The following is a 24,401-nucleotide window of genomic DNA, read 5'->3' on the forward strand; positions in this document are numbered from 1 at the left end:
ATCCAGGTTGCTACAAGACATTGCAAAATCAGGTATTGAGTTGCACAAGACTTGCCTGCTGTTTCTAATTCACCACTTCTGAAAAGGCCAGACCCTTGATTTACATCTGTGTACTTCACCTAAAGCTTTCCCAATAGGTAATTCTCAGGGTGGGTTTTGTTTTGTTTTGTTTCTCTTCTGTTTTCTGCCCCATCTTTCATAAGATTAACCATGGTTGGGTAGAATTGTTAGAGCCACTTTGTCTTCCTGTGCAGCCTGCAAATAAGTAATTTACTAGAAACAATAATCTGTATTATACTGTAGCCCAGGATTGTGCCTTAATTCCAGTATAACTTAGTCAGAAAGTCATAATCAGCTGCAGTGCACTTTTATCTTGTTGAGAAAGTACAGAACAAGTACCTCGATAACCAGATCTGATCCATCAGTGTGTACACAGGTGTGCACACATCCAACTGGGTCACTTCACTTTTGCCTTATAGGTTATATTTTGCAGCTTTTTTCAAGTGTGGAATCGTTCTGTGCTTCACAGCTCTCGTATTTCATAAATATTCTCAGTTACTTAAGGCTCCCATGTGTCTGTTTTTCTGGATGTTATTACCAGTATGAGCAGCTGGGCAATTAGTAAGAAGGAAAGGCCTGTTATTCCACATGTATATAGTGCCGAGAATTGGAGTGGTGATATACAGAAAGCAGCTATTGATTTGATCATTAATTTCCCTTTTAAACATTAGCCAGAATGCATTATAAGGCAGGTAAATAAACTGTTTACTGTAAGTCATCCATAAGATGTAAATGCCTTGTCACAGGACAAAATAAAATTCACTCCTCTACAAACAGTGCTACAAGCAATTTGTTAAGATGCTCTGGTTTTTCTTTCTGTGTGACTACAGCTGCTAAAAGTTCTTGGAAAGAGGGTAATATTTCATCAGCTGAACAGCAGGAATTGTCAATTTTATTGGAAGTTAAATTCACCTATTCTTTTTTTATTGCGACCTGTGCCCCAAATGCAGTTTGGAAAACAAAAGAGAAAAATGCAGCTATTGGTGTAAGTGTGTCTTTGCCGAAGCTTGTAACAGTCTTTAACAGCTTTATCTTCGCTGGCTCCATGCTTTTAAATGCAAATTGAGAACTGGGGGTGGTGGGGACAGACAGCTTTAATGGATTATGCTCCCTACTAACCAACCCCTGCATTACTACAATATACAAATGAACATGTGTCTGGAAGCATATGAGAAGCAAGCTCTGGTGTTTGCTGTCACTTGTGAGAATTTTTCAAGAAGAGATGATTAAAAAATACCTGAAGTTTAGCATTTTGCTTTCTGTTCTTAAGCATGTAGAGGCTCTTGATGTTTACTCCATGAGCAGTAGAAGTAGTGAAAATAGATTTGTGCCCTTGGTATGGTACCTCTGTCCTGCAATGGCCTGAGCTCCCCTCTGTAGTTTCTGTCCAACATAATTTATTCCTCTTTCCCTGGCATTCAGCTCTTCCAGCCCTTAACTGTCCCACAGAGCCTTCTCCTTCTCTGCATGTTCCCCAGCAGTGGGCTGGGGACAGCAGAGCTTCTGCTACATCTGATTCAGAGCTGCAAGAGGCAGCAGCATCAGGTTTCCCCCTTAGTGGTTAGGATTTTTCTTAGGTCTCAGCGCGTGATTTTTAGGCAAAAATCCCACTGCTTCTTATGTTGCTGGCAAAAATTACTACAACATTATGTAAATATAGTTGGCTTCTTTACAGTCTCACTGTGCACTTCATTTTCTGTATTTGCCAATACAACATAAAGGGAAATAAGTGTCTTAAAAATCACATTGTAAAGGGCTGTGATATGTCATGTTGTAAACCACTTACAAGAAGGAAGATGCTTGTTTGCTTTTCTGAAGATTGAGATGAGTGCTTTGAGAATTACTTTGTTGCACACTAGGTATTGTTAAACTCTTTATATATAAATACATATACACAAAGACACCAATCCAATATATATACAGGTGTATTCCTGATAATATGCAGGGTTTAGGAATATGACAAATATTCCTGAACATCCTCAAGGAATCTGGTGTAGAAACGTGGGGGAAAGCAGGAGGAGACATTATGTGGAATAGGGACGTTGTCAGCTTCTTTCTAACTTTATTTGGAAAGAACAGGGTTTGTGAAATCCTGATGCAGATCTCTGGGATGGTGCTTGTCGGGAATACAAATTGGAAATACTGAGATATAATCTCAGCAGTTTATTAATGCATTGTTACACAGTGTGGATGAAGAAAGGTAAGAGCTCTGTAGTAGCAGAACAGCAGATTTCCAAATATGCCATTTCCGTCATGAAATTTGAAGTGTGTGATGCTTTGCTAAAAGCAGCAGCACTTGGAGTCTGACAAATCAGGGGTAGTGGTTCTGTTTTCCCTTGGGTTTTTTTGGTTTTTTTCCCTGCTGCTTCTGGCTGCTTAGGAGATGATTTTTGTACTCTTGTTCTGTGTGTTTGTCAGTAGTGAATGCTGGCAGCTGGGTAGAGAAATTGGAGCTCATTTTAGGACACTACACTCCCCAATTTAAGTGTGACATAGCTGAATTTTGAATACACCAGAGACAGTCAAATATGAGAAACACATTATGATTTATTTTGCCCCTAATTAATTGCTATTTGGCAATGTGTTTGCTTTATTCCTTTTTTTTTATTTTTTTTTAATAAGTGCACTCCACTGTGACTCTTTCCAGCCTTTGTGGAAAATGCTCCCATCTTTCTACTCTGTTCTGTTGTGCCCTTGTGTTTTTGAGGATCTGATCTAAAAATCTCAAGGCCAGCCATAAGCAGAACTTCAGCATAGCCTGTATGTATTCCTTCCATGTGTGGAAGATCATGTTTGCATGGGTTCAGTCAACTCAGTAGCAATCCTGAAGAATTCTGTGGGATGGCTCATTGTTCTGAGGAATTCTTATTTGCTGCAGAGCATGTAAAACATCTTTGCTCTGCGTAAGTAAGTCATTAGATTGCCATTAAAATGAATTCCATCATTTAAAATACCTAATTGTGCTGTTTTCTCTAGAGATTTTGTATTTTTACTGACTAGTTAACTTGGTTGTTGTTAATGATAAGCACTTTTATATCTGTATTAAATATAAAAGTTGTAAAGATAAAGCTGTTACCCTTTCAGAAGGTAAAGAGAATCAATTTCCAATCTTTTGAGAGGCACTCTGCAATTAAGCAATCTGTTACAACAATCTGTAGATGAATCACCCTTGAGGGAAGTGCTTTAAAAGACATTGTTAATTCCGTGTTGATTTATGTTATTTTCCTGTGTAATCAAGAAATGGTAGGGGAGTGGAATTACTAAGTCATGTTATGGAGGCAAACACAGACTCACTGGATGGTGTAGGTTGGAAAAGACCTTCGAGATCATCGACCCAGCACTGCCAAGTCCACCACTAAACCGTGTCTTGGGAGAAGAGACTGACTTAGTGAGGATTCCCTCGGTGCCCCCGTTCAGATCAGCAATGAAGATACGAAACAGAGCCAGCCCAGATACTGAGTCCAGGCAATACCACTTGTGATCTGCCCCCAGCTGGGTTTAACTCCCTTCCCCACCTCTCTTCAGACTCCACCTTCCAGCCAGTTTGGCCAGGAGGATGATGTGGGAGACACTGGCACAGAAGCTTTACTGAAGCCTAGGTAAACAACATCCACAGCCTTCCCCTCATCCCCTGAGGAGGTCACCCTGTGATAGAAGGAGATCAGGTTGGTCAGGTAGGACCTGCCTTTCATAACCCCATGCTGTCTGGGGCTGGTCCCCTGGCTGTCACATAATGTGACTTCTGGCAAATTAGCTCAGCACTTCCAGAAAAGTTTCACTATTATGTTCCTTGGCATTGGCTCTGAACTCGTGATGTAAAGTGTCTCGGAAGAACAGAATTTTATCAAATGGTTTCAAAGGGCACTTAAAGAGAAAGCATGATCAATATCTTGTTAATGCCACACTTTCATTAATATTGCTGTAGGCTGGGAGAAGTCATTGTGCCTCATTTCTTATGTGCATATATTTTTCCTAGTGGAATTTAAATTATGTTAGTATTCAGAAATACAAGTATTGTGAAGTGGAAAGAAGCAGAGCACAGGGAGACAGACAATGGGCTGTGGAACAGCAGTTTGTGGAGCAGCTTCAATGTGCTAGGACTAGTCTGCCTGGGAAAAAAGCTCAGAGAGGCTGTGGTACAAATGGCATAGGTAGTGGGAATATGACATTACCACTCGCTGCCCCTTGCAGTCAGAAGTTGAAGGCTGTCATATGGAACAAGGACATTTTGGTTTTTAAACTACAAAAGGCAGGGTTATTTCATGCAGTGTGTAGCTCAGCTGCAGACAGCCTCGCTCTTGTGGATGCCAGAGCACTCATGTGGTTTAACCGGTTCATACAAGACTTGGACAAACCTGTGGAAATGTGGTCAGTTAAGGGATGCTAACTGCAAAGACTGAATCTCAGAAAATCCCTGGAAGCTGTGACTGCTGAGAATACTGGTAAAATTTGGTCTTCTAGTGCTTGGCCAGTGCTTACATTATTCCTTAGCCATCTGCTTCCAGCCCTGTTTGGAGGCAGAGTGATTTGGGAATCGTTCCCAGACATGACTGCTCGCTTTTCTTGGTGGTGTTCCCAACAGGTAAAAACTGACACGAGAATGCTTCTGGATGCTCCTGAAGTATTTTGTTAGGGTCACATAGATTATAAGGGAGATTTTTAATTTAAGATAACCATTACCATTTCTTCATATCTCATAGTAACATTCATTCTCAAAAAGTAATTTCATACATAGAACTATGTGAGAAGAAAATTAGTTTTGATAGGGTAAGAAATGTTGCAGGAAAAATGCCTTGACACAAATAGCTGAGGGGGCAAGGCAGCATTGTGGTGGGGGAAGGGATGGAAAATGTGGTCATTTCCAACCGCCTCCTTTCATTGTGGGATTGGCATCACTTGGGAAAGTAATTTTAACCTCATGGCTACTTTAATTTCCTGTTCTGTAAATTGGTAGCTGCTTAACTTCCCAGCTTAGTGAGCAGTGATTCCAGTTGTACGTCAGGCATCCTCTGAAGGAGTACCTAGCTGAGGAACTGCCAAAGAGTTCCAGAAGTCTTGTGCTTCTGGAAAAAAAAGGGTGAAGGCCATGTTTTAAAATCCATGTCATACTGAATACTTTCAGATCACAAGTATTCTGTACTTCCTTTTTTATACCTCTGAAGAAATTTCACCCTAGTCTGTTTTTCTAAGTTCTGCTATTACTGTCAGACATCAAAAGTGCACCACTTATTCCATTTTGCTTTTTTTCCTCACTCAAAAAATCAAAAAATAACGAACCTCCCCCTAACAAGGCTTATGAATCCTTTCTGAAGTGGGTTAAATTCTTGCATTAACAGGCACGATTTTCCTATATTCCCATTTGAATGCTTGGTAGGTGATAATGTGTTGACCAAAGTCTTCTGAAGGTAAATTTGTTCAGTAAAATAAATGAAAAAAAGTTATTATGGTCTTGAGTAAAACAAAAAATAATTACAATGGGCATGCCTTCTGGACCTGTGCAAACAGCAAATTTACAAGAGAGTAAACTGTCAGATATGTATTTTTCTCACCTCGTTTCATTTTCCTGTAAAGTCAAAGTTTACTTGCCAAGTGTATTTAAAGATAATTTAGTCAGTGAAACTTAGAGGCCTAAGTCACTATGAAGTTTCCCAAAAACCAGTAGTGTAATGTGGAAATACTGAATAGATGCATGATGGTTATGCAGTGCTATTTAAAGATGCATGTAGATGCAGTTAGGTATATTTTTAAGAACCACCTGCTAAAAAGAGCAAGAATAGATGCAAATTTGAAATTTTTAGCCACACAATCAGATGTGGTGTTAGAGCTGCATCCCAAGGATGCAGATGATCCTTTCCCAGTAACAGGAGCTTGGCAACTTCAACATAAATAAAAGCTAATACATCAAAGTCACTACCGAATGCCTCAGTCTGCTACTAATTTGCATTTTATTTGTGAAGGTATGGCAGAAATTCTGTTCTTTGTAATAGTGTTATTCATTCAGACTTGAACTCTTTGAGCTTTGATATTTCATATGTCTTTTAGATCCTTCTTTCACCACCAGCTGTTGTTCACTATTAGTTTCTGGTAAGCGATAGCAACAGCTTTGGCAGAGACAACAGTAGTGAAGTTCTTAAACTTTAGGCCAAGTAGTTTCTTAGTGGAGCAACGTTTTTCCCAAGTCTTCTAACTAGCCTTGAACACTGTTACATAATTTAAATTGTTATAAATTAGAAGTTCATGGAAAAGTAATGGTGCCTAAACAGGAACCACACCACTACCTGCTCAAAGTGTTTCTTTTAGTTTAGTCTACTTCAATATTTTCCATGGTAACTATTTTTAAAAAGTAACTTTGTGTTTTAAGTTGATCCTAGCTTCATCCTATGACAGTCAGTGTATTGTTGAATGCATTTAAAATACTGATTTTGTGTCATGTTCCTTCCCAGGTGCATTCTGCTCCCTCTCTTGGGAATGAAGCCCCCTCAGCAGAGCCTCTTCATGCTGGTGGATTCAGTGGACGAGGGCTGTAATGTTTCTGAGGGTGAACAGACTTCCACAAGTTTATCTGGGACAATAGCAGAGATTTTAGCCAGCCACTTCGAGTTCTTCCCTCCCTGGCTGCTCCTGCTGTGTTCTGCCCGCAAGCAGAGTAAAGCTGTTACAAAAATGTTTACAGGTGAGCACAGAATACGGGAATTGTTTGGGACCTGTACCTAGGATGTTGTATGTGCCAGGCCCTGGGGATGGTGGAAAGCACTCCTGCATGCTTAGTTCTGAAAAATGACAATAGCAAAAGTAGTAATTCTAAAAAACACCCTGTTTCCCAAGGACTATGGAAAGCTTAAATCAGCCAAGCATTTTAGGGTTAAATTTTATCTTTGCAAAGCATCTGTGTTCTCTTCAGTGTTTTCAGTTTTCCTCTTGCTTTGCTCATTTTATAAAGCTTCAAACAGCATAGGTGATGTGTAAGTGCAGAAGTATTTCAGCTGCATACACCCATTCCTTACAACCTCAGAAGGCTTTCCTTTCATCTCCCAATAAAATCTCTCCCCATGTTTGCAGAAAGTGGGTAATAATCTCTGAAGGTGAAATTGGAGAGAGGAACAATGTAGATGTGGATTCTTGGACTCTGCTTTTGGCAAAGTTTGCACAGTAAAAAAAAAAAATTTTACAGCTTCTTCATCCAGGCTTTACTGTGTCATGAGAACATTTCTTCACTGTAATGACATTGTTACTGGAAGTTCTCTGAAATTCAATAAAAGGCAATATGTGGACTGGATTCCAGGCCTGTGTATAAAGCCTGTGTGTATTAAGGACACAATTAGGACAAAAATGTGATTATAGAACTTAGACCCATAGGCTTGCTCGTTTCCACAGTGGCAGAAGGTCAATGGGATAATTGCATTTTGGAATGAAGCACTGTATTAATCAGTGGCAGACATGAAGACTGGTATTTGAGAGTATGTGGCAACTAAAAGAAACTTCAGGGTAGCTTCACTAAAAGAAACTTTGTAGGTTCCTTCAGGCATTCATATGGGAATAGTTTTGTCAAAATTTGGCTGATTAGATATGTTATTATTGCCAAAAAAACAGACAAGACTTTCTCACAACAGTCCTATTTCCTTTCCATTGAATCATACAGTGTTTCAGACTAGCCCTAAAAAATTGCTGTTGTCTTCTAAGTATATTTCCAGATGGGATTCCTGACAGGGAAAATCAGCAGAAGTAATGGATATGCCTTTAAAATAAATTTAATTCCAGTGAGTTAATTTTTCATTTCCAGAGAGTATGACTTGATGAATAGCATAAAGGAAATTGATGTGTGATACTATAATCTCATCTTTATTGTGGAAAAGGTAGAGCAAAGAAAGAATTGGATACAAATTGAGGGGAAATTTTAGGGTCTGTTCGGAGGAAGTTGTGGTTTAGCCACTATGAAAGGAAAATGTGACATTACAGCCAATGTGATGGCTGCCCATTTAATACACTGTTGGAGGATGTTCCAGCCAATATTCAGGGTTGCAGAAGGTGTAGTGAGGATAGGAGGAGCATGGCTGAAGCTTCTGTTAACTTCAGAAACTATGCAACTTGGTGTTGTAAAACCTCAAATAATATGTATTTCTTTTTGGGTTCTGGCCTGCAAAGGACTGACTGACATTAAGTCTTCTACTGGGGCAAACTATTCTCCTCCTTTGTGGTATTTGAATGTTTATTTTTAGCTGAGTCAATTTTTTTTTTTTTTAATGTAGTTGGTGGGCAGGCAGAATTGAAAATCAACAAGTATTTGGGCCAAATAAAAATCAGTTGCACTGTAACTGCATAAGAGAGATTGGGATCCCTTTAGGATTGATTAAGAAAATGTATCCCATCTGTAGTTTTTTCTGGTAAAAAAGTTTTGGAGTATGGTATGAAATACACATTAACCAATATTCATTTGTTCCCAGTAACTTTGTATCTGTTTTCACTTAAAATTTTCATGCAGTGAAAACTTCCTCCAGATCTGTCTGACAAATAGGTTTAGCTCTCATTTCAGCAGAGTGTACCCAATGACTGGAAGCAGGCTTGCTGCAGTGGCCTTGTCCTGATGATGCTCTTTTTTGGGTGTGCAGTACAGATGGGAGTGGTGCAAGCAGCTCCTGAGCCGAAAATAGTGATGACATGGAAGAGAGAGTCCAGTCTTTCTCACCCACTGTCATCCTGATGCTGCCAGTGGTGAATAATCATCCCTAGCACTCTTAAGAATGAGAAAAGGAGGAGGGGTGTTTGTTCTGATCCTCTTTGTTCTTTCACTTCTGGTGTCAACTTATTTATGAAAACTGAATAGCTGTGCCTGCATCTGCTGCAGCTTGTGCTCTGGGCCCTTCTGTATTCCCAGATCCTGTAGTAGCACAATGTGCTACAGATTTTTTCCCCTTACTGAGATTCTCAGCTTTCATTAATTTAAAAAAAAAGAGAAGAAAAAAAAAAAAGTTTTGCCTCTTGTGGCTACAGAGACAACCTCAAAAATATGAACCAAATGTGAGATGATGCCTGGCTGAGTCTGCGGTCACCCTCCACAGTGAGCAAATGCCAAATGAGTTACAAAAGGAGAGGGACAGATAACTGCCTTCTCTTCATGTGCTCTCTCACCAACTGCCACATTGATGCCTGCTTGCTTTTCCTAATCCTCTTCCCCTAAATTTAACAGTTCTCTCTTGCACCCATGGTTATCCACGTTGTCTCCCACATCATCATTTGTTATCATTTGGCTCCAAGTATGGGCACTCAAGCAGCTACATCAACACAGCCTTTCCAGCATGAAAGTGGCACAGAACATAGTTTTATATTTTTTTTCACTTTTAGCTAATGGGCTAATTCTAATGCTTCTTCTAAAATGAGACTAAATCTTGAAAGCACAGGAGTCGTGCTTACAAAACTAATTCCCTGTCTTGAAAAATCCCTCATATTAATTGGAAAACTTGAGGTATTTTAAAATCAGGCAATTTTACATAGATAAATTGGAGTGAGCAGCAGCTAATTTCTTATTAGCAGCATAAAGGTAAATAGGCAAAAGTGCATAAGTACAAATGGTTTTAAAAGGCTTTTTTTAATAGGCATTTACCTAATTTCTTCTTTTGCTAGACACATAAATCAAGTATCTGTGACATCTGGCTTGATTATACCCCTCAGTTAAACACTGACATTTTTCTGAGGAATTCCTTCTCAAGCATGAGTGCAGCAGTGCAGCACAACTGTGCAGATGTCACATCTCAGGGAGCCGGAGTTCTCATGAGGTTAATGGCAAATACCAGAAAAATACTGCAAAATTCAATAAAATATCAGAAGTGGAGGTGAAAGGGTTCCCTTCAGCCTCAGAGGCAGCTCAAGTTCCATTCACCCACTTGAATGTGACAATGTCTTCCATTTCTCACATATCCTTTTATTTGTCATTCAGTCCCAGACAGACAGGAACTTTTGGGAGTTGATATTTATGGGAATTCGTTCTTGATTGGAAATCTCGGGAACATGTCTTTCTCATGTTTCTACTGTTTACTGGTCTGAATAGATGTGGAGGGTTGTTTACCTTACAGCTTTTCAAAAAAAATTTAAAAATAAGCAAAAATGCAAAAATCTTAGAGGAATACACTAAAAAGTCACAATGCAGCTTCTCTCAGAAGCCTCAGTTTGTTGGTTGGAGCTACCCAAGTAGTTCTATTCCCCAAATGAAATCAGTTGCCAGATTTGGAGCTGAACCTTTCTGCCATTCCAGAAAATAAATTACATGAGACTACTTCAGGAGAGATTGCTTCCAAAATTAAAAATAAAAGTTGCCCTCTAATTTTTCATAGTAGGTTTGAATTTATTTGGGTAATTTCATGTTTCTTTGAAGTCTTCATGGGAGTTGGATGCTTACTATAAAAGATAAACTCTATATTTATGTGGCTGTAAAATTTACTGTTATAATATTGAAGATTTGAAAAAGCTTATTTCTTGCTTAGGTTTGGGGTTTGGAAAGAAAAATTATTTAGAATGCTTGGGAAATATATAGAGAGCTCTTAATTACTGTGTCCTTTCTTTTCATTACCACTTTGAAATCATTGCACTAGGGAATTTCATATTTCCTTGTAAAAAGTTGTGTGTGAATTTGGAATTTAATTGCCTTGTAATTAAAGAGGAAAGACTAAATTGTTTTAAATGGACTATTACCTGTAGATGTAATTAAATCAACTTCTGTGCAGTGACACGGACCAGCGAGAGCAGCCTCAGTGTCTCGTAGCACCTGCAAAAGAGGCAGATAAATTTGTAATGCACAATATACTGCAAATGCACTAAAAGCTAAGTGTGCTGCCTGGGTCTCCAGGTGCCCTTTACTCTGCTGGATAAGTTATTCTTTTTGAGCAGGTGTGCATAAATGCCCACAGAAGTGCCTAATTCAATACGTGTTTAGATCAGCAGCATAAATTAATAATGCCAAATTACTGCCATCTTTGTAATAATTTGGATTACTCTAAACCTAACAATTCAGTTAAATACATTAAAATGTACTTGAAATTTCTGTTATGTGCTTATGTAAATCCATTTAAAGATATAAAAGTGGAAGGATATTTTTAAGTATTGAAACTTGCTAGTTAATAGCTTTTTTACTATTAAAAGTATGAAAAAGTTGACATGCTATAAAAGTATTTATAACCAAGATACTTTTTTTTTCCCCTTTTGAATGACCCTAGGTCTTGCCAAGGAATACATTTGGAACAGATTTGTTTACAGAACTGCCAGAATGTAATAAATTAGAACAATCCATATTGGAGCTCCCATTGGGTTGGAAGTGATGTGTTGTAAGAAAAATTTTAACAATGCAAGAAGCAGGGTCGTGGGACTGCAAGTTCTGTCTACTGTAACTTCTGTTTTGCTGAGCTTAAGTAGTTCATGGGAATACATCTGAAACAAAATGAGCTTTCTCTTAGTATTTTGGTGCTTCTTGTCCATGAAAGTGACTTATTGTATGGGGCAGGGTTGAAAAACAAGTTTGCAGGAGCTTTGTTTGGAAATGTAAAATGACTTCATTTAAGCAGATATTTGGAGGAAAAAAAACATAGCTTTGTTTTCCTTCTTCAAACTAGCAACAAAAAATTCAGACTTTAAAAAATTCATTTCTATCTATCAGGCTTCTTTTGAATTATTTGCTTATTATAGTATGGCCTGATGCTGTGGTTAAAATTAACATCCTGTTTATGTCCAAAATTCTGTTACAATGGCAGTTTGTTAATCCCAGCCCTTAAAGGATGTTTCATCCCTGGGATGTGTGAAGGTCTGTATGAGTGTTGTGTTCTTCTTGCTATTCAAGCTTATTTTCAGACACAATATACAGGATCTCATTAACAAGGAATGTATGGAAATACTGCAAAAAAAGAAAAAAAAGCAATTTTTGGCTTCCATAAACATGTAGCCAATCAAATGGTTTAAAACTGCTCTGAAGCCCTCTCAAATTTACTTACTTTTCTGAAGAGCTTAGATATTTGGTGTATCTCAGGTAAGAGCAGATCAGGGTAATATTTGCAGCTCTAGTATGGAACAACATAATCTGAGCATCTTAGTATGTTTTGTGTTGGAAGAGAGCTTAAATACCATCTAATTCCAACCCCCTGCCATGGGCAGGGACAGCTTCTACTGTCCCAGGTTATTTAAAGTCCCATCCAACCTGGCCTTGAACACTTCCAGGAATGGAGCATCCACAGCTTCTCTGGGTGCTGATACCTCATTTAATCAGGAAAAAAAATGCCTAACACACAAAACCTTCCTTTTTTACTTTTTTATTTGGAGTGCTTGTTTGGGGTTTTTTGTTATCACATCCAAAATGATCATGTTCACTTTCCCACCCATTTTGAGAAGCAAAAATGAAAATGTTTTTTCGAAGTACTCTTGCAAGACAAGCAAGAGTTTTCTGTTTTTGAAGCCTCGAGACTGAGACAGAGGCGCTTAAACAGCTATCACTGCAAGTTTTCCTGTGAAGGCTGGGAGTCAGGGGAGGTGAAGTGTAATCATTAGTCAGGCAACACTGAGCATCAGCTGAAATCTCAGGATTGGTGTTGTGCCAGTCCGTCGGGGGTTTTCTCGTGGCAGGGAAATTAAATCCACTGCTGAAAAAACACTTGAGCGATGTAAAAATAAAAACGGCTTACATTTGCAGGTATATATCGGAAGGAAGGATGTGGGATTAATGGGAGAGGTTGGGGATTTTATGAGCAGGGTCATTTAGGTCTAAAGATGTAGAGAATGAGTTTGCAGAGCTCCCTGCCTGTTCTCGTTCAGCCAAGGGACGAGGACAGATCTGTGTGAGGCGAAGCAGGGCAGTTCAAAGGAAGGTGAGTGAGCAGGGTGGTTGTATTTGCTCCAGACTGAGCAAAGCAGAGCTGTTCCCTCTGCAGACATGAGCCAGGCAAAGGGACACTTGTCTCTAATTACAGCTCCTTGTATGCGTGTGACTCTGGGTCCATGCACCAAGCAATGACCTGGCTTTGCTGTTATTTTTTCATTTCTGTATCTTCTGAAGGATCCTGACCTAGAAACAGCTTTTCACTTCAAGTGGGAGCTTGGGATCTGCAGAATCACAGGGCATTATCTGCTCTTACTCAGCAAAGTTTTTTATTTGGGTTATATGCAAGAATTAAGGGCTTCTCAGAGTTACATACAGAATATTTTAATAAAGTACATAGTAAAGCAATAAGTTATGCCATCCAACAGGTCAGGTTAGGACATCACTTGAATTTGTGGCACATTATGGTGGATAAAGCTATTCCTGTGTTTCTTTTTACAGAAAAAAAAAAAAAAAAAGGCCTCTGGAATGGAGAAAGATTATTTTCTTCCTCCTGGCCTTCTCTGTCAAAAATCTTCAAGTAGTAGTCAGTCTTGCTTTTGTAGTCTTATCCTCTGAACTGACTGAGCAAAAGTGTCCTCTCCCATTATCTCATTTTGTGGAGAAGCATGATTTTGTTTTAGGTGTTCTATTGGTTCAGTCCTGTTTGTAGTGCTTCCATAACTACTAAGGAAAGCAAAGTATTTTCGTAACACTTCCAAAGTTGGCCTCTCTGTTCTCATCTGTCCTGTTTGAATAGTGTTCATGTAGACTAAACAATTAACTGAATGACTTAATGGGACATTCAGAACCTCTGCTGAAGCCACCAGGGAGCAAAAACCACAGCTCTGTTACCAGCCTGAATTTGTTGTCAGAACAACCTCACAGACTGAGCAGTTTGATCCACAGAGTATTGTTTAAATACAATAAAAACACAGATCTAGAAGCAACATCCTTCAGAGGCTCATTTAAAATGATTTTTTTTCCATGGAGATGGGGCCAGAATTGAATTGAACACGTAGATCTATGGTTGCTTTTCCTTCAGTGTAATTTAGAGTTTTGTTACTTAGCTTTGAAGAGCAGACTAGCTGACCTGGCTATAAGGGAGGGATCACAACCTGTCCCTGGAGAAGTGAGGTGCAGTTCTGGCCTGAAACAGAGTCACTGAAGCTGCTGCCTCCGTGACCTCTGTGGTTTTCCTGTAACTTCCGCAAGAGCAGCGTTCAAACAATGCAATGTGTGTCATTAATCAGAGAGGGTAGGTCCTCATCAAGTGCTTACCTTGGCCCTACCAGAGCAAATGTTTGAAATGGCAGAGGCAGCTGTGTATCCACACGGCTGTGCCGTGGTTCAGCCCCATTCCTGAGACTCTTACGGCCGCTAAGGCGGCGCAGGGAACTTCCTCGCATGTGCTGCTGGGAACGGTGTCCCTTTCCTTGAGTGGGGAGGGGATGGACGCAGTCTGCGTGTATGAAATAATGTCCCTTTCTCCTCTGAAGAGCAAACAAGCTGGAAAAACAGTGAGATCATGTGAGAGAATTTAAGTCTTTATACAATGAGTCACCTACCAGAGAACCAGGGTGTTAAGCTAGAACACAGTCCTCATTTGCAAAAAGTAGGTAATTTTCGAGGCACAGAGGTCTAAAGATGTTTAAAACTAATTTTTGAGTGTCTCTGCTGTGTCATAAAAGCTTTTGGAAGAAACTGTGGTTGTCAAGTTAGTGATTTATATACATTTAATCATGCATATGCAGCAGGTGCAAATACCCTCTTCTGTAATTAAATAAGCATTATAATTGTCTTAATCTAAGTAGCTGAAAATTACTTAGAATTCCATTGTTAACCACATTGGAGAAGGGATTATTCCTTTAATAATATAATAATACTTAATAATCTTATTTTGGTTGCAGTTTTGATGTTTTGCTTAGGTGTTTAGTATGGTCCAAGGCAGATGCACAATGTCAAATTCAGAGCGATTTTCAATAATTTTTGTTAATAGCACATATTTTTTCTTATAGTAGATGATGGTAATAGTGCATCTAATTATCAAAGGTTTCTGCTATTATAATTAATTTCTATTCACTGTGTTTACAGGGCAAAATATTTCATTGTAGGTGTTCCCCACCCAAAAATGTCTTGGCTTTCATTGACTCTTCTCTCAACACTGAGTTAAGCAGAACTGGATCAGAAGTAATTACAACTTTCTCCCCTCTCAACAGGTTTTCGAAAAATAAGTCTGGACGACCTCCGAAAGGCTTACATTGTGAAAGACGTGCAGCAATATATTCTGCATCGTTTGGACCAGGAAGAAGCCCTGAGACAACACCTCACAAAAGAAACGGCAGAAATGCTGAATCAGCTTCACATCAAAAGCAGCGGTTGCTTTTTGTATCTGGAACGTGTCCTAGATGGAGTTGTGGAGAATTTCATCATGTTACGGGAGATCCGTGATATTCCAGGAACATTAAATGGCCTCTACCTTTGGCTCTGTCAGAGACTTTTTGTGAGAAAACAGTTTGCAAAGGTCCAGCCCATCCTTAATGTAATTCTTGCAGCCTGCAGGCCCTTGACCACCACAGAATTGTATCACGCGGTGTGGACCAAAAACATGACGCTGTCGATGGAAGACTTCCAACGCAAATTGGATGTCCTGTCCAAAGTCCTTATCGATGGCCTTGGAAATACAAAAATCTTGTTTCATTACAGTTTTGCAGAGTGGCTGCTGGATGTAAAGCACTGTACACAGAAATACTTGTGTAACGCCGCAGAGGGACACAGAATGCTGGCCATGAGTTACACCTGCCGGGCAAAGGACTTAACGCCGTTAGAAGCTCAAGAGTTTGCATTGCATCTCATTAATTCTAATTTACAGTTGGAGACTTCAGAGCTGGCTTTGTGGATGATATGGAACGGCACACCTGTCAAAGACTCCCTGTCAACCTTAATTCCTAAAGAGCAAGAGGTGTTACAGCTGCTGGTAAAGGCCGGTGCTCACGTCAACAGCGAAGATGACCGCACGTCTTGCATCGTCCGGCAGGCCCTGGAGAGGGAGGACTCCATCCGCACCTTGTTGGACAACGGGGCATCCGTAAACCAGTGCGATTCCAACGGGAGAACGCTCCTGGCCAACGCGGCGTACAGCGGCAACCTCGACGTGGTCAACCTGCTGGTGTCGAGGGGGGCGGATCTGGAGATCGAAGACACCCACGGGCAAACAGCGCTGACCTTGGCTTCTCGGCAGGGGCACACCAAGGTGGTCAACTGCCTCATCGGCTGCGGGGCCAACGTCAACCACACGGACCACGACGGCTGGACGGCGCTGCGGTCGGCGGCGTGGGGGGGGCACACGGAGGTGGTGTCCACGCTCCTCTACGCCGGCGTCAAAGTGGACTGCGCGGACGCTGACAGCCGGACGGCGCTGAGAGCGGCGGCGTGGGGAGGGCATGAAGATATTGTGCTGAATCTGCTCCAGCACGGGGCTGAAGTTAACAAAGCTGACAACGAGGGCAGGACGGCTCTGATCGCGGCTGCGTACATGGGGCACAAAGAGATCGTGGAGCACCTGCTGGACCACGGTGCAGAGGTGAACCACGAGGACGTGGACGGGAGGACGGCGCTGTCCGTGGCTGCGCTCTGTGTGCCGGCCAGTAAGGGACACGCCTCGGTGGTCAGCCTCCTGATCGACCGCGGGGCTGAAGTCGACCACTGTGACAAGGATGGCATGACTCCACTGCTGGTAGCCGCCTATGAAGGACACGTGGACGTGGTTGATCTGCTTCTGGAAGGGGGAGCTGATGTTGACCACACGGACAACAACGGCCGGACGCCGCTTCTGGCAGCAGCCTCCATGGGCCATGCTTCAGTCGTGAATACTCTCTTGTTTTGGGGTGCAGCTGTTGACAGCATCGACAGCGAAGGTAGAACAGTCCTGAGCATTGCATCTGCACAGGGCAACGTTGAAGTAGTACGGACTCTGCTGGACAGGGGGCTAGATGAAAATCACAGAGATGATGCAGGCTGGACACCTTTGCACATGGCAGCTTTTGAAGGTCACAGGTTGATCTGCGAAGCTCTTATAGAACAAGGTGCTAGAACGAATGAAATCGATAACGATGGACGGATACCTTTCATATTAGCCGCGCAGGAAGGTCACTATGATTGTGTGCAGATGTTACTGGAAAATAAATCCAACATTGATCAGAGAGGCTACGATGGGAGAAATGCTCTCCGGGTTGCTGCCTTAGAAGGTCACAGAGATATAGTTGAGCTACTGCTCAGCCACGGAGCAGATGTGAACTACAAAGACGCTGATGGGCGGCCGACGCTTTACATCCTAGCATTAGAAAACCAGCTTACAATGGCTGAGTATTTTTTAGAAAACGGTGCAAACGTCGAAGCAAGCGATGCTGAAGGAAGAACAGCACTCCATGTTTCCTGCTGGCAGGGCCACTTGGAGATGGTGCAGGTGCTGATAACGTACCACGCTGATGTGAACGCTGCAGATAACGAGAAGAGATCCGCTTTGCAGTCTGCTGCATGGCAAGGCCACGTGAAGGTCGTGCAGCTTCTCATCGAGCATGGTGCTCTGGTTGACCACACTTGTAATCAAGGTGCTACTGGACTCTGCATTGCAGCCCAAGAGGGGCACATTGACGTTGTCCAGATATTACTGGAGCATGGTGCTGATCCAAATCACGCTGACCAATTTGGGCGCACTGCTATGCGGGTTGCAGCCAAAAATGGACACTCCCAGATTATTAAATTACTGGAAAAATACGGTGCGTCGACTCTGAATGGTTGCACTCCGTCTCCAGTCCACACAATGGAGCAGAAACCCTTACAATCAGTCTCCTCTAAAATGCAGTCCTTAACCATGAAGTCCAATAGTTCAGGGAGTACTGGAGGAGACATGCAGCCTGGAATGCGGGGATTATCCAATGGGCCTGCACACGCCTTCAGTTCTCCTTCGGAGTCTCCGGATTCCACGGTTGACCGTCAGAAGTCATCTTTGTCAAATAACTCCCTGAAAAGCTCCAAGAATTCTTCTCTCCGCACCACGTCCTCGACAGCCACCGCTCAGACGGTGCCCATTGATAGTTTCCACAGCCTGTCGTTCACGGAGCAAATCCAGCAGCATTCCCTGCCACGCAGCAGAAGCAGGCAGTCCATTGTTTCCCCTTCTTCCACAACTCATTCCCTAAGTCAAAATCATAATTCACCGAGTAGCGAGTTTGAATGGAGCCAAGTAAAACCTAGTTTGAAATCAACGAAAGCGAACAAAGGGGGCAAAACAGACAACTCCAGCAAGTCTGGGTCAGCTGGGAAAAAAATAAAGCAGAGTAGTTCCTCCCAACCCAAAGTGCTAGAGTATGAAATGACTCAGTTTGATAAACGAGTGCCCATTGCCAAATCTGGCACGAGCATGCCACTCAAATCAATGCCACCGGAGCCACAGTGCAAAATTTTGGTCCCTCCAGCTCAGCAAGAAGTTGGTCGATCTCAGCAGCAGTTCCTGATTCACCAACAGAGTGGGGAGCAGAAGAAGAGAAATGGCATTATGACAAATCCAAATTACCATCTTCAGAGCAATCAGGTTTTTCTCGGCAGGGTTTCTGTCCCACGAACAGTGCAGGACAGAGGGCATCAGGATGTGTTGGAAGGCTATCCCCCCGCAGAGACGGAACTCAGCCTTAAGCAAGCCTTAAAACTTCAGATTGAAGGTAGCGACCCAAGCTTCAACTACAAGAAGGAAACACCATTGTAAAAGGTAACTTACCCAGTCACAAAGCAACCAAACACCTGCATTGCATTTAAAATGTGCTAAAATTAGATTTTGTTATTGCTTACCATCATAATTGCTTATGTGATGGATGTTAAAGTCTTAACCTGGCAAGTATTTCCTTTGCTGTCGGCTCAAAGCACCGACCTTAGAGGAGCTAGATTACTGTCATGTTGTCTGTTGAATTCAGTTGCTCAAATTGTGCCCCACTGTCTTTGATCAATTAGTTTCACGTAGCACTGATGTGGAATTCCATTTTCAAACATAAGGACAGATGAGAATTTCTGTTCATGGCATTTTCAGATATAGTCTGTATTTCATTATTTACAAAGGTGCTCCTCAGAAAGTTTCTGAGGGTTCTTATAAATTATAGGCAATCGCTTTTCTGAATGTGGATTTCAAGGATGAAGCATAAGTATAAAATACTATTCTAAAGCTTCAATTTTATGTTTTTGTTGCTGTAGAGGTAATCCTCCTATAAAAGAGGTGGCTTTTCTCAGTGCAAGATTATAATCTATATAGTGGTACCAACTTTCTGACCATTCTGTTGTTCTTAATCAGTGGAGGTCATTTAGTGATCTCACCTCCTCTTCAATACTGAATTTTAAGCTGGAAAAGTAATTACAGGTCTCTTTTTCAGACATGAATTTTCAGTGAGTCAGCTAAAATAGTTCTATTTTTCTCCCTCTTCCTGTTGAGGTGTATGTTTTTTAGGGTATTTGGAATGTGTTAGTATGTTTCCTATTGGAATTTCAGAGAAGCAGCATCTTTATGAAAAGTGTGCCCACCTCTTACTGCTTGCTTGCTTATTTTTGAAAACATTTTTTTGTGCATGAATGCGGCATTTCGGAGAGCTCAGGCTGCTGCTCCTTAGAACAAGAATGTTCTTGCCAGTTCTGACTCAGTTTTGCTGCAGGTCATCAAAGACACAGTGTTTCTAGGACAGTTGCAGGTGGTGCAGAATCCACACATGGAAGGTTTTCAGCTGTCAGAAACACATAAACATTTCCCAAAATGTCCTGGAAATCAATTTTAACGGAATACATCTGTAGATGTAGCTGAGGTCTCTGGAGAATTGCAGAGCGATAGAACATTGTGCAGGACCCTGTTAGGTTGGCATTTTGGTTAAATTAAAATGTTTGAAACAATAAAGTGTTTCAAAAATATCTGCACTAGAGCCTGCACCTTTGTAAAATGCAAATTTTACCAAAGGGTCAGATGAGTTGTGGGGCAGGACAGCAGGAGCAGGCATAGAGAGGAATGTCAGCTGAGAGAGAAAAGTCCTTAAATGTTCGTAAAATGTTACAAGGACTTCAGATTCCCACAGTAGTGCATCATGCCCAAACAGGATTAGAATTTATTTGTAATTTTTTCCTGCTTCCATAAAACTTTAAAACGTATAATTAAAGATTGTATTTCCTAACTCTTATGTGCCTGCACCTGATGTTCATCACTTTGCTTTCATGTTATACTTTATTACAAATCCATTGCATGGTTCTGACGTAGCATGTGTTCATTTGACCTGACCTGTCATCAAAAGACTGGGTTTGGTGAATTTTTCCATCTTCCTTGATTTTTAAAACAGCATATAAAGAAATCTGAACATTCCACATCTAATACTAAATTTTGGCTTTGCTAAATCTGGAACAAATGGTGTGTTACTGAAAATTCAGGGTTTCTCTCAGTGAAGTTCTTGGTTTTGCAAATGGCTAAAAAAATGAGGTGTGGGTAACCAAATGGTTCCTTCTGCTTTCCTCTTAACACTTCCAGAGCGTCACTTTAAAGATGGGAGTTTAGAACAGTTGTGTGTGGATTATGAATTGCTTGGCACAGGCTGTAATTTACCTCCTCTTTTGCTAAATCTCAAGCAGAAAAAATGGTAATTTCCCTGACTGGTGGAGAAATGAGTCACCTGTGGGGGGTCACATCAGAAATACTCCATGGGAGCACCACAGGAATGGCTTTGCTTCCTGGCTGCTGCTTCCCAGCCTGTCCAGGAAGCTCTCCTGTTGTGGGGACCTTGTAGCTGCTTGGGATGGCAGAGAGCACAGGGAATCAATCACAGGACTGGGCTTAGCCAGGAAACGCTTTTCCTCATCAGGTTGGTGTTGTGTGCTTTTGACTTTGATTAGGGATGATGCAGCTCCATTTCTGACAGTCCTGTTTGTGTTACAGACTATTTCAAAGCTTAATGTTTTTGTTTTATACTTCCAGGCCAATTCCATGATGCTGTGAACAGAAGCGCTTCTGCTCCCGATGATTTATCAGCTGGCTGGGATGAAAGCAAACAATGCTTGTTTAGTCCACCTAGAAATTCAAGAATGTGATTCCTACAGTACAGTTACCTTAATTACTGTAACGTGCCTACATTTTCAGGCTGCCTTCTCAGTATAACCCTCTGTGCTTCGAAATTTTATTTTGTGTACTTTGTATTTAATACACAGAATGAGCACTTTTTTTAATTGCAGAAAGATACATGCTGTATTTCCCTGACCACAGCTGAAAATGGTAAGAACCAGGAATTCTGATTTCCTATTCCAGATCGCTTGGTAGAGGTGCATGTGCCACAGTGAACTGTGTTATGGAAAAGGCAGTGCTTTTTGTATTTATTTTTCTGTGGCTAAAGAAACTAAGCAACGAGTTTGTCACATTTGCATTGTTGTCATGTATTGTCAGTTCCCCGTGTACTTCAAAAGGTTCCCTCCAGAATTACGAGTCTTGTATAACAGTATTTTATAAATACTGTGCTTGTCTGTTCTGTCTGTGTAATTGCTGTTCAGTGGTGGCAAAGAAGTCGGACTGCAACCACCTGCAGTGTCTTTTGGATTTTTTAAGAGGCAAAAATGTACTCTCTGGTACTACAGCACCAAATCTGGATGTCAGACTGGGACCACTGAGAGCAATAGGCAAATTTTGGACACTTGGTCTTCAATAGCCTCTGTTACTGCTACGGTAATGAGGTAACTAATATGGGTATGTCTGAGGTGCTAAAAGGTCTGATCCTGCTTTCTTGTATATCTCTATACATTAGAAACAGCTCTTTCTCTTTTCCAAGGTAAAGGACTATGTTTGGGAATGTCAGTAGAGCAAACCGTGGAAAATGCAGACCCTTTGTGAGCGAGGCTGAGAGAATATGCAGCGAGAATGCAGTGGAAAAGCACAGCAACAGCGTTGCCTGGGGAGTACAGAGATTACAGAGTTAGTCCTGTCCTGAGACAGTAACTCCTTAAAGCACAAACTTGTATGAATGTGGTTACTGCTTCACGGGGATTAGGTAGAGCCAGCGTGTCTCTGTACCTGGAGCACGGTTAATCAGCAGTCGGGAGAGTGGGTAATGGAAAGCTGGCTTCCCGCTCCTACAGCAGAAATATTTCACTTGTGTGAAAGAGAGCAAAGTCAAGGCCATTGTTGTGAAAGTGAGCAGTGTGAGTTTTTCCTTTGAATGTGCACATCTTACTTGCACAGTTCTGCAAGTGAAAAAATGAAACGAGTGGGTTCATTTTCTCCTACAAATGCGAGCTGTATTCTACTCTTCACCATTACACAGCCTTGCTCTTTAGAAAATAAGCCTATTTTTGTATGCAAGTATTTCTTCTAAAGGCTTGGATTTCATCTTTTTCATACTCCAATTCTGATCATTCCAGAAATAAGATGATAGAGAGCTGAGGTTATTTTTCATAGATGATTAAGTAGATCCTTAAACTTTGATGAACGGCCCCTGGATGTAGATGTAGTGCATATTCTGAGGCACTGAAGGCTCTATGTCTGGTTATTATGATCAACTGTCATCAGAATACTTTTTTTTTTTTTTTTTGGGGGGGGAAATCTTGCACCTCCATTCTTACTTGCTTTTTCCTAAATGTAAAAAAAAGAATCTTTTCTAGTCAGGCATTCAGCATATAGTAAAATTAGATGTTAGAAGCTGACACACGGCAGTATGGATTATTCTGGATGTTTCATGTATTGAATTTCTTGTCCCCGTGGGACAATTATAAAATAAACATAGCAGGAATCTGGCAGAATGGGCTTAAGAGGGTTAGTGGTTTAGAAAAAAAAAAGTACCAAAATGTTCTCAGCAAACTTATTCCAAACCTCAAGTATAGTACATTTGCAATACTGTGCAAGAATATGGCTTTTCTTAGTTATTAGGTGTATGTTTTGTTCTGTGGAAAGGGATCCCTGAATGCCAACATTTTTTCTACTGACCTTGACTGTCATTGGGATTATATTTATTTAATTTTATTGTGTTGTTATTAATTGCACCTTGTGGACAGAGGACGTAAAAATATGGCAAATTTCACAAGGGGCCGCAACTTACAGATAGTCTGGTGGGTTTTGTGTGAATAATATTTACATTTGAAACAGTCACTGGGGAAACCCTCTCTCCAAATCAGCAGACAGTAGACCTGTAAGAAATGTTTTCAGAGTGACAATTCTGAAACTTTTGAATATTTTGAATATCCCTTTGGAATAGGGCATGAATTGCTTTAAATCATCTATTTTCTCAGAAGGTCTGTGTAATTCCAACACTGCTGTTGCGTGTGATTTTTAGCATCACCATTTGTGAGGGGTTTTTGTGCCAAGCAAAGTTGCTGTTCCCTGGTTGTTCCCTCTGCTCTGCCCTTTCCCATCTGTAAATGGAGTGGTGTGAGCAGAGGGGGTGTAGCTGTGACTCAGCACAGCTCCTTCTGCCAGGGCAGCAGTTCTCACCACCCAAAAAGCCCAGATAAAACAGGAATCCTGTTTCTCTTCATCCCATTTTGCTGGTCCTTCCAAGGTCATCTCCACAAGACATCCAAAATTCTTGATGGGAGAGCTGGGGAAAAAGACTGTTTTGTGGACACAGATATCAATACTGTGTGCATGTGGAAAAACTCATCTGGAGAGAAATGCATTAGGAGATACCGAGGCACAATTGATGCATTTTTGTCTTCTCTGTGATCAGTATTGAAAACATTACCGTTTCTTTAAAACTAGAAAGGTGTTTTCCCTCCTCAGTTCCTCTGCTATGCAAATGTCTGTTATGCTTAATATTCCCCATCTGAACTCCTCAGTTAACTTGGTTTGCAGATAGACTGCTTTTTCCTGGAGTGGGTTGTAAATAGCCTTTAATGTACATTGAATGAATTTCACATTGTAAAATTTTTATTTTATTCCTTGTATTATATTAAGCGAAAATCCCTGTGTATATTAAAGTGCATAATAAATATATTTGCTTTTCAGCAGACATCTAACTGTTTTAATTTTTCTACCTCATTTCCTGGAACATTTCAGGAAAAGGTTATTAAACTTGATTAACTTTCATGTAGTACTAAATGAAGCGTTATGTGTGTTCCCAGTAAGCAGCCCAGTCTAGCAAACCTCAGACCCTGGCATTGTTTCCTGTGGCTTTGAGCATTTGCAGGATAAGATTTGCTGCATGTCCTTCTGTTTAAAATGACCATTATATACTGTAAATACCATGAGGGCAAATAAATTCACTATTTCGGTTGCTGTAAGTTCTTTACAAGTTCAAATGGATTTTGTTAATTACTGTCTTGGTGAGTGTTTCTCTGTAGTATTTTCAGCTTAAGCAAAAGCTCTCTTAATGATGGTGGCTACTCATTTTTTCTTGAATGTGTTATTAGGAAAGGTAGGGGAGAAAAGTTTTCTGGCAATAATACCCTTTTGCCCTGTGATCTTTTCTCACTCCTTCAGATCATAGAGCCACCATCATTTCCCTGCAGAGGGTTT

At 40.9% G+C, this 24,401-nt stretch overlaps 1 protein-coding gene across 1 annotated transcript in view; it reads left to right on the plus strand.

Annotated features, from left to right (window-relative positions):
* Positions 1-23,895, plus strand: part of ANKRD50 (ankyrin repeat domain 50) — a 39,708-nt gene extending 15,813 nt beyond the window's left edge. Inside the window, exons 3-5 of the mRNA XM_086890537.1 lie at positions 6,504-6,733; positions 15,109-18,656; positions 20,883-23,895. Coding sequence (XP_086746663.1) covers positions 6,504-6,733; positions 15,109-18,653 — 3,775 coding nt within the window. The 3' untranslated portion in view covers positions 18,654-18,656; positions 20,883-23,895. The remainder of the gene's footprint in view (positions 1-6,503; positions 6,734-15,108; positions 18,657-20,882) is intronic.
* Positions 23,896-24,401: the final 506 nt, after the last annotated feature.

The sequence above is a fragment of the Cyanistes caeruleus genome, chromosome 5 (genome assembly GCF_971803275.1).
Source record: "Cyanistes caeruleus chromosome 5, bCyaCae1.hap1.1, whole genome shotgun sequence".
Lineage (NCBI taxonomy): Eukaryota > Metazoa > Chordata > Aves > Passeriformes > Paridae > Cyanistes > Cyanistes caeruleus.